At 35.3% G+C, this 10,855-nt stretch overlaps 1 protein-coding gene and 1 pseudogene across 1 annotated transcript; both read right to left on the bottom strand.

Moving 5' to 3' along the window:
- Positions 1-2,081: 2,081 nt before the first annotated feature.
- On the bottom strand, positions 2,082-5,484 carry LOC110699441 (annotated as a pseudogene).
- On the bottom strand, positions 5,285-9,239 carry LOC110699389 (WEB family protein At3g51720-like). The gene is made up of 2 exons (XM_021876910.1): positions 8,862-9,239; positions 5,285-6,840 (listed from the first exon to the last, which is right to left on the bottom strand). The coding sequence occupies exons 1-2, from the start codon at positions 9,093-9,095 to the stop codon at positions 5,485-5,487; spliced, it is 1,590 nt and encodes a 529-aa protein (XP_021732602.1). The 5' UTR covers positions 9,096-9,239; the 3' UTR covers positions 5,285-5,484.
- Between the last annotated feature and the right edge of the window lie 1,616 nt (positions 9,240-10,855).

Genomic DNA, 10,855 nt, shown 5'->3' with positions numbered 1-10,855 from the left:
CCATATCCATCAGCTTCAAAAATGCCGTAGTGCAACTCAATTTGCTCGGCAAATCGATATTGATCGGCGTTCTCTACCCACCATGAGTAGGGGCGGTTCTTTATCATGGCCGAAGCGACTTCGGCATTCTCCCACTCTGAAAACCCAGGGAGGATATCCCAAAGGACAGCGGGAATTTCATCGTCCCGTCCAGAAGCACTCGGCTCATCCGTTCTTTGAGGAGGAGCCGAGGAAAGGGGAGTCGCCCTAATCCCATCAGCAGGGTCAGACTCCGGCCTTCGACCATTCCAGGTCCCAATCCTATTCCTAGGATCGGGAATCGGCCTTGCTCTTCTTGGAGCACGGGCTTTACCTCTAACTCCTCTTGCCATGGACTATTTCGAAGGAAAAAGTCGAAAAAGGGGAAAGAGTGCAAAGTCGAAGAAAAATGAAATAAAATCAAAGGAATTTACCTTGATCTGAAGCAAAAGTCGCCGATTTACGAATTGGTAGTGACAAGTCTCAGCTTCTAAGCTTAATGCTCGGGGAATTTGCGAAGTTTTGATGCGGGCTCTTGAGCGTTCTTGAGAATTCTGGGTTTGTGTTGATGAATGAGTGGGGAGAGAAGACGCGCCTCTATTTATATCTCCAGAAATGGGAATTCAAGGAGTCTGCGTTTCAATTTCTCTCAAGCACCCCACTAAGTAACCGTTAAACACACGACCTTGCAGTTAAATCGCCCACTACCCGTCCAACTTCCGCAATTATCCACATTAACTGTTGTTATCTCATTAATCATGGGTTAATTACGGTTTAAATTCACATTTTTGGATTAACAAATCATTCACTTCCCTCCTTTTCTGATTAAATCAAACCCGACCCGTCATCCTTCCAAATCGGGTCTGGGGGGCAAGTTGTTTGGGTCCAATTTAGTCCAATTGGGCCTGGTCACTGAATGATCCAATTAAAAGCCCAAGGTTAAGGTTCAACTCTCCAAATGTGCTAAAGTCAAAAATCAACATCCTCAAAGCCATGTCAAGGTCAGTCAACGGCCCAATCAGCTTGGCCCAGCCCAACTGACTTCCGGGCCCAATCCGCCTCCTTCATTAGCCAAGGTATAAAAGCCAACAATTTGGTCAATTCTTGGTAAGACAATAAAGCCTCAAGCAACTAAACTCTTGCACAGCTTTCTCTCTCTAATATACTGACTTAAGCATCGGAGGGGCCTTCCTCGGCGTCCCCCCGAGGCTAGTTTACGTGTATTTGTTGTGCAGGAAACCCTCGGCTCCTGCGTCGTTCGGACCGAGACCAAGTTCCCTCAAGATAAAAGGATCTTCCGAGATTCGATTGTTTTCATCCGAAACATTATCTTTTTGCCCAAGTATCTTTTAATTAGGGATTAATATAAAACCTCCCTAATATCAGTATTAGGGTGAAGAGAGACAGAGTGAAAGCCGTTCTTGAGAAATACAAGAATCATCTTTGTAATCTTTGCAGTTTATAGTGAAATCATTCGATCTCGGTGCCCGTGGACGTAGCTATCACATCGATAGTGAACCACGTAAATTCTTGGTGTTGTTCTTATTGTTTGCATTGAATTTCTTTATTGTTTTCTTGTTTGTTTTCGACCTTTGCTTCCGCTGTCGCACAACACAACTCCTGTGTTGACGGTGTCGAGTCCAGTGACCTCGAGTACTTTGTATTATGCTCTCGAGAATACGATTTATAATAGTGTGTGAATATTTTATGTGTGCTTACTTTACATGTTGACTTAATGTATAATTCATATCATCTTAAGTGGTATTATCACGTGTTAATTATTAGTAGAAAGATGTTTATTTATGAGACATGATGTGTGATAAATTAGTGATTAATGAACTTATATAATGTCCATCTACATTCACATGCCTCATTTTAGTGTGATTGGTGCTCTTTGTGCTCTCGTAGTAATGATATAATTTGTGCGATGTAACTTCACTTCAGGCCCTCTTTTTGTTCAAATCTTTTTCATTCCCTTTGGTGGGAGATGCCATAAAAATGTTACGCCAGCACAAAGTAATGCAATTTGGGACCAAGTGAATAATAGAGTAGTCTAGACATCAATACGACTTCAAGATTTGAAATTGAATCTTATTTACATCATTTCACTTCGTGACTTACTCTACGTCAAAAAATTAAAATGCATGCTTTTATAACCGAAGTTAAGAAATTCGATTAACTTCATAAATCATAAGTTATAATCATATGGCGATGCAGTCTTGCCAATCAATAAACACCAACACACCACTACTTAAGAGTTTAAGTACTCTCTTGTACAAAATGGAGTACTTAAAAAAACTTTACAGTGCTTAATTGGAGCAAAATCCACCATAAAATGGCCCAATTACTACTACTAATTAGTACTAAATCATAGATCAAAAGCCAGGGAAAACATATAAACAGCAAACACAGCAAACCCTGTACATGATTTCCTAGTAGAATATACAATAGCCAACAAGACTTGCCTTGGTGAAAGTAGGCTAGCTACCCCAAAACAAAGAGCATAAGCTTCTCTTCATTTCAAATAAGCCGATCCTACATTGATCTAGAGATAAATTTTGTCGAAGCAGAAACAACTTAGTGCATTAGAGCACCTTTTGCAATTCCACACGTTAAAAGGTTCTTCTTCGTCTTCTGAGCAATAATCGTCGTAGTTGACATAGCCACCATTCTGCTAATGTCAAAGGGAACAGAAGAAGTAAGAACAGAAACAAATGTACTTCAAAAACATGTGATTTAAGTAGAAAAAAGGGAATACCTTATTGCATTTTGCTGAATCTGCTTCATCATCACCTTCCTGCATAAATCATTATGTTTTTAATCAGAAGGTTATATAGTAAAGATTAATACTCAGTCCGCAGAAAAAATCCAAGGATGTAAGGATGAATCATGAATAGCAGCAATCTTAAGTCATGCTATGACACTCAGTTTGTTAGATTCAATGCTTTCATGTTTCTGGCAATGTTTAAACACTGTTAAGGCTTAAGGTGTTACGAACATACGATGATTTCAGAAGGTTACAGAAGCCAGAATGTCAGGGTCAGACAGCTTGAAGAATTCAGCTAGGATATCTAGGATTGAAAGAATCAGATTTTATACCTCGTTTTAGTCTGTCTTCGTATATTCACCTCAATAAACACACAACATTGATTGAAACTAAAGATCTATGCTAAATTCTTCTTAGTTTACACGAACAAGAACGAGTTTTGAGTGACTCCATCTCACACTTATTTATTACGAAATATGTGTCATTAAAAGACATCGCCTGAAAAAGTAACTAGTCACTCTTAAAATTAAAATAATCACCATCAGCATGTCTCATACAAGATTTTGTCGACTTGTGAAACCAATTGCCTCCATCTTTACCTCAGATGCAGAGGTTCACTTTATATCACTAGCAAAAAGTTCTTGTTTTAGCCCATTTGAGGTTCAAATCACACATAGCATATTATCTAGCTTAAAGAATATACTCTAGAATCTTCATTTTCCATTCATTGCATTACAGAAAGTCATACAAAAAGATCCTACAACAAATGTTACTCTTTAGTCCAAGAATCACCCCCACCCTCCTTATCTATCATTTTGAAAATGCTCTTTCTCACACACCTCAAACCAACAATTCGCTCTCGCTCGCCGACTAATAAGGCCTCATGTTCTTCTACTTAAACACACAAATCACTGGTTTAGAAACTTACTTGAGACAGTTGAATTTCTTCTTGGTGTATAACATTCAAATAAGCATTTTCCACTTTTTGAGACTCGCAAACGTATGGCCATTGCTCCTATACAATCAAATTAGGAAACATCTTAGTTAACAACCCAAAATTTCAAAATACAACTATAAACTAAAAGCAACAAATCATGTCATAATTACTTTTTTTTTTTCAGTAATTCACATTTCACAATATTAATTACTTCTATAAGCATAAAAGGGTCATATACCTTAGTTGACATCTTCTTCCATTTCTCAAAAGCTTCTCGATTAATCTCAATCAAGGGTCGACCCTTTCAAGATTTTGCATAACTTTCCCTGAAAAAACCCAAAGTTAAAATATAACTCTAGTCGATGTATATACTCCATATGTCCAAAATTAATAGTCGCATTGGTAACATATATAACTTAAATTAACAACGTGACAACTAAATTGGGACGAATAGAATGATATTTAGCAAAAGCGGAGATTAGTAATTACATGAAGAAGACAAAAGGTGATCCAGGTTGCTGAGAAATGTTGTTCGTTTTGGAAATTATTAAAGGCTTGGTTTTTTCTTTCAATTTCTTCTTCACATTCTTCTTTACATTGCACTCATGCATGTCTATCAATGCTACTGGCACTGAACCTCCACAATCATCACTACAATTTTTTTTTTAAAATTAAAAAATTACAAACAAACAAAATAATTTTTAAAAAATAAAAATTAAAAAAAAAATGAAGGATTCTGGCATAGACAATTACCATTTCATGAAGGCGCTACCGTCGGCGGCGCGGCTGAGGAGGGCGAACCCTTTTGCGAGATCTAGGAGGGTTTGGCATTGGAGACGTAAAACAGATAAGTTATGGAGTTGAGGATTGTTTTTATTTATGCAATGAAAATTGAAATGGTTAAATTTGTTTTTTAAAAGAGTTAAAATACTAGTATGTGAAGAGTGGCAAATAAAAATTTAGGTGAAATTTTAAAATTTCCCGGCAAAAGGGGTTTTAAAGATGCGCCAAAAGGATAAAAAAAATGCTTATTTCATGGAAAACCGTGAAATTAAAATGGAAATGGAAAGCATGTAGGGTTGTATATATTGGTTTTAAATTTAACTTAGGTTTGGGCCGTTTTGATTTTATAGTTGGACTATTTTGGACTGTTATTATAATGGAATATTTTGTAGCTTGGGCAGGCAATTTATTAGCTGGACTCCGGACCTTGGTGCAGCTAGAACTGGCTGGTCTGACATTCATTCAAACATCATAAATTGCTTCTACTTGTCTTGGTAAAATTTGTATTTCTCTTGGTGAAATCATCAATCAATGCGAGTTTTTATTCAAATGAACATAAAATGAACGATTCACTCATTATACCTTTTCAGAGTTCGTTTACGTTTAAATTATTCAATATGTCACTACTTCAATTAAGACATAAGAAGGATAATATGCTTGAGCTATTAGAAAGAGTATTTAAGTTTTCTTCGGGTGATAAAAATCACGTCATATCCTTAATTACGAGATATTGGAATACGACCACAACTAATTCTTGACAAAATAAACAGCTGACATTTGACTCGAGCAAAGGTTATACAGCCATAAATAACACATGATCGATATAAATTCACACTCCTGATACAAGTACAAATCAGATAGAGCAACCCCTTTACATAAGCATATAAGTAGCATGAACAAACACCACACAACCAATAAGGAACACAAAACAAGCTGGTAAAGAATATGTCAGTACAAGAAATACAGCAACAATGTTCATCTATTCATCTTCTCCTCGCCAAAAATTCAAACTCTGAATCTTATTTTTACTCTGCTTTGACATAGGAAGTGAAATATGCACAAACCGAAGAGCCTTTCTCTTGGAGAAGAAATTCTTCCCTTCATTACCATCTTTCTCTCTTCTCTTAGGCGGCGGAGTTGATTCTCCTCTATGTCGTCGTAACATCTGATTCAACGACACCCTTTGCCTCCCTCCCCCGCCCCCTCCCCTGCCCTCACCAACACTTTCTTGCCTGCCAACCTCTAAATCATCCCTCAGAACAAGTTTCCTGCTCAAAATGTCGCCTATTGAAGTTGTAGCAGGCCTAGCAGCCGGCTTACATTGATCATTATTATTTCTTGTGTACTCATAATCGTTTGAATTGAGCAGCCTAGCATCCCTTCGAGGGCGTGCAGGTAAAGAGTTTCTAAATCCCATCTTACTTAGTCTCTCCTCAGATGCTTCTTCAATCCTTCTGAAGGCATCTATCTGTTCCCTTCTTTTAAACAGGTTTTCAGCTTTTTGAGCTTTGTCAGTTAATGCAGAATACTCTTCAACTGAGAGACTAATTCTCCCCGGTTTTTGCTGATTATTGTAACTATCGAATGATATGCTTTCATTGGTTGATAATGCCCTGATCTCAGCTAAAGCAAGAGATTCAGCCGCCTTAGCAGCATCCTCGAGTTTCTTGGCTACAACCCACCTCATTTCTATCACTTTAAGGCTTGTTTTCGTCTGTTCGACATCTGACATTGCCTTCAGAACTTCTGATCTTGCTGCTTCAGCTGTCTTCATAAACTGCTCGGCCTCATAATTCAACTCTCGTAGCTCTCTTGATATTGCTAACGGATTAAATGATCCACCCACATTCTCTGCCTCATTCTTGATCTTCATTTCATGTCTTGCTTCATTGACAGTACGCGAATTTTGCAGTTCAACTGAGGCCTGTTCTTTCTCCATTTTCTTACTGAGAGCCTCAACAGAAGCGCGAAGTTCAGCAAGATCATTGGTGTTCTGATAAAGGTTGTTTTTTGCTTGCTTTAATTCCATCATAATCAGTCCAGCAGCAGTTGATGGAAACAAGTTCAATTGCTCTTCATTCTTGACTGCTGGCTTTTCAGTGGAATCAACAGGATACTTGTTCACATACTCGTGATTCGGGGTGGATACTTGCCTTTCAAAACTCGAGCATGAGTTTGATGTGCATTGATCAAGAGCTTCATCTTTTGGCACTTTCAACTTTAGCTCTTCTACAAGCCTTTTGGTTAACTCGAGTTCTTTCAAGATTTCATGTGTTTCTTGTTCTTTTCTTTGAAGATCTTTCAACATTGTTGCTGCTCTTTCATCAAGTTTATGCTGTCAATCAGAATATACTAATCAGAAGTGATTACAAGAAACTGAAAAAACATGCTTTATATATGACATGAAAAATTACAGCAAGTATATTTAGGTAGTCATGAATATACTTAAGGATAGCTTAATTATGTCCTATATATATGTGAGAACATTTTTGTAGTTATTAATTAAGAGTTTCATACAATTGTTACTATGCAAGATATATATCGAGGAAACGACTATAATATAACTAAAATGTCAAAACCCCGGATGATTTTGCAAATCTTATATACGAAGTACGGAGTATATAAGAAGACTATGACTTCTAAAGCCAAGTAATTTGTCATCACGAGTTTCAAAAAAGAAAAAAAAAAAAAGAAAAGAAAAAAAAGAGAAAAAACATTGTTGAAATCTTCTAGTGAGAATCTATGTGGGAAAAGTTACAAAAAAATGTCTCAATTATCAAATAACCAAAAATTGCTTTATGTTATGTCTCCTTTTATTTTTTTAGTTTTTTCTTAAAGTTTCGTAATAGTCTTACCAGCCTCAAATTTGTGTTTGTTCCTTTTGTTTTTGGTCCATTTAAGCTTTATTACAAAATACAGTGTATTCCACTCTATAAGGATAACACGGATTCATTCCCTTTTGTTTTTTAGTCTTTTAACAAAAATAAATTTCTTCTTCCTCATCATTACCAGCCAAGTTGACTTTAGCCTCAAAACTTTGTTTCACTCGTTCTACATGAATTTAGTTACTCCACTCTTTATACTACACGGATTTATTATTAAAACATTGACGATGTTAAGCAATAATTTGAATTAATAGCATGACAACTTAACTCGGATGGACTTCATTCCGAAAAAAGACAATGCCTAGTGGTGTTATGTGTACTTACATATATGATATATATTCCTCACTATGCAAGTATGAATTATCCCTTGAAGTACTTACTGAACTCTAATTAATTAGATAATTCTTACATAGTGATAGTTGTCCTTGTTGTTATTAACTTATTATCCCTTGATTAAAAGTTCACCGCTTAAATAATTAAAATACAATTGAACATATCATTTTTGTTCAGGGCTTCTTTTGTGCACGCTTATCATAGCTAAGTTTTATATCATCTATATTATACATCTAGGTACATTTATATGTACATACACCTTCTCACGTTATATATTTTCCTACTCGGATACTCTACACTAAGCATTAGAGCTTTTTATGCGAAAAGGTGCACCTTATTCCTGGGGAAATATACAAATCCTTATCAAGGTTTTAAGGTCATCACGAATATGTCGTAAATTACCAAAAAAAGTCTTGGGATTACCTTAATAAATAAAAATAAAAATAAAAAAACTCAGATCAATACAACTAGATTGGTCCTTTATATTTGTCTTGACATCATAAAAATTGCCTTAGCAAAATCTTCAACCAACAACTAACCAAAATGCATAAAAATAAAAATATCACCTTAAATGCAATTTTTTTTTGAGGCAAACTTAAATGCAATTTAATAACTATAGAGTTTTTTCTTCCAAAAACTATAGAGTTATAATAGTAGAAGTTGTCAAGATTTAGAATATACTCCGTACCAAACTAGGATAGGGACAAAAGATAATATCCCTAGTTCAAAATATCTGTCCACATTGACTTTCAACAACATAAATTATTTGAGACTTAGAGCTCAGATCTTACTTCTAACTATTAAAATTTTCTCTTGATTTCATCACAGACATTATAATTAAGGGGTGTAATTAGCAAGTAAAAATAAATCAACTTAATTAGATAAAAAATTAGAGGACAAAAAAAAAAAAAAAAACATAAACATAAACACTAGCTAAGTAGCTATTGGTAATGTCCTACGTATGCTTGAAATTCAAATAAAATTCTAGATTAAGTATGAAACATTAAAATAAAATAATAGTCACGTTAAAAGTGTAACTTGATCTAATTATTCTAGACGGAGGGAGTATGTAAGACTCTCTTATTACTTTATTAGCATTAATTGAGTACGACGATTAAATCATAAGAAGCTAACTTACAGAATTGTCATCAGTTGTGGTAGCAATAGCAGCATCAACAGCAAGTAAAGGTTGGGGGATCCAAAACCCACGACCCCCAAACCGAATGACGGCTTCTTCAACGGACATGAAAGGCGGGGACGTATCCACCACAACCCGTGGACTCGACCCTCCTAGCTCATGCAGCGTGTACGACTCTTGGTCGGATTCGTAATCCGAAGTTTGTGTTGCTGAGTCTACTGCATTTCCCACCATTTTCACCTCCAAAACAAAAATATTTTCCTAGAGTTAATTAGAGAGAATGATTTAGCAAAAAAGATGTAAAAAATGGTGGGAATTTAAAGAGTGTTTACACGTAGTAAAGTTTAGTAGTACTAGAGATGATCAAATGAATGAAGAGAGAGTGATTGTAGGGGAAATAAAAGGGGAGATGATGATGATGTGTGTGTGGTCATCATGATTGTTAGCGAAAGGTGATTTTTTGCGTTAATGGGTCGGGTCCCCACTGACCCACTTCCACCCTCCTTTATGTTCAAACAAAGAAATATGTTATGTTATATATTATGAAAGTTAGTATTTTGGGAGCATGGAGTCCTATTTTGGTCTCGTACACATTTAATGCCTACAATCACACCGCTAATTAATGTAATTCGATACCGTTTGTGCAGGGTCTAACCATCCAAGGGGAGAGGGGGGGAAGGGGGAGAATTATGTGCAAATCTTCTGCATTTAATTGATTAAGTCAACCGGGTCAATTAATAAGTAGCTCGATCTATCTTTATTAGTTATTAGCTACAAATAATTACTTTGTATTACGGAGTACTCATTATGTTCAACAGATAATAACTTTCATTTCTCAAAGGTGCAGTGTTACTTGAATCGAGAAATTTAAGATCAGAATAAGGTAATAAGTTAATAATAATACTATAGCTAAAGTAGATTAACGTTAAGCTAGGAGAGATTAACATTATATCAAGATATACTGAATTTCAATCATATATTCATATATTTGTCTTGTATAGATGAATGATATTAAACTTATGATCCACAAAAAAGTACTATACTTTTTGAGTATTATATTTAATAATTGATTATACGCATATTGAACAATTAGAGGGAATCAAAATGTACGTAGGTGGAGATAGAAATACCTTTAATTATATACTACATTTTATGCCAAACAAAAGACAGTCAAAAAGAATGCAAGTTGAATTTCTTCAAACGATAAATAAAAGGATGTGTGACTAAAAGTTTTCTAAAGGATATATTTATTAAAGCTCTTCCTAGAAAAAGAGATGAATTTTTACCATTTTCTTTACCTTTCTTTGTGAAAGGTCATGTTTTTGGCGAGCCTTACAAGTTATAATAGTTCAAGGGTAATATTACGTGAATGAGGTTAGTTATCTGATGTAAAAAAAACCAGTCATATCTGAAAATTTTATAGTAGTCATTTGAAATATGACTATCATAATGTTTTAATGGTAATGTAGTTCACGATTAACCTATTTTTCGCTAGTTAATAAATTATATTACTTTATTTTTGGTATAAAATAGTTTATTCTTCCCTCGATTTCCCTTTTGTTGTATGATTTTTATCTTGTACGCAAATACATCTAGAGGTGTACTCAAGAGATATTTTTTGGTTATGTATTCATTGTAGACTGATTCTCAAACTCATAATAAATGGCGTATACCTGGGATTTAAGATGAAGGTTCTCCTCCTCTTGTTTGGATCATAAATCACCTTGAAGCATCTCCAAGTGAAGACAAGCTAAGGAATACGCATCTTTTGCAAATGCAATTTTTTTTCCCTTTAGTTTTTAAAAGGTTAGATAGTTGCGTAACATTATCTTTATTGAGTTTAAATGATGAGGGCCGGAGCAAAGCACAGTAAATAGGGGACCTCTAAAAGCGCGAGATAACCCTCTAATACATGCGTGATTTGTGGAACAAAGATTTTATTTATTTTTCTCCATATTCTTCACTAGCATTTAAAGTTTGTATTCAAATAAATG

This window comes from Chenopodium quinoa, unplaced genomic scaffold (assembly GCF_001683475.1).
Source record: "Chenopodium quinoa cultivar QQ74 unplaced genomic scaffold, ASM168347v1, whole genome shotgun sequence".
NCBI classification, from domain to species: Eukaryota; Viridiplantae; Streptophyta; class Magnoliopsida; order Caryophyllales; family Amaranthaceae; genus Chenopodium; species Chenopodium quinoa.
Note: the sequence above shows the minus strand (reverse complement) of the source record. Positions and strands in the feature narration are given on the sequence as shown.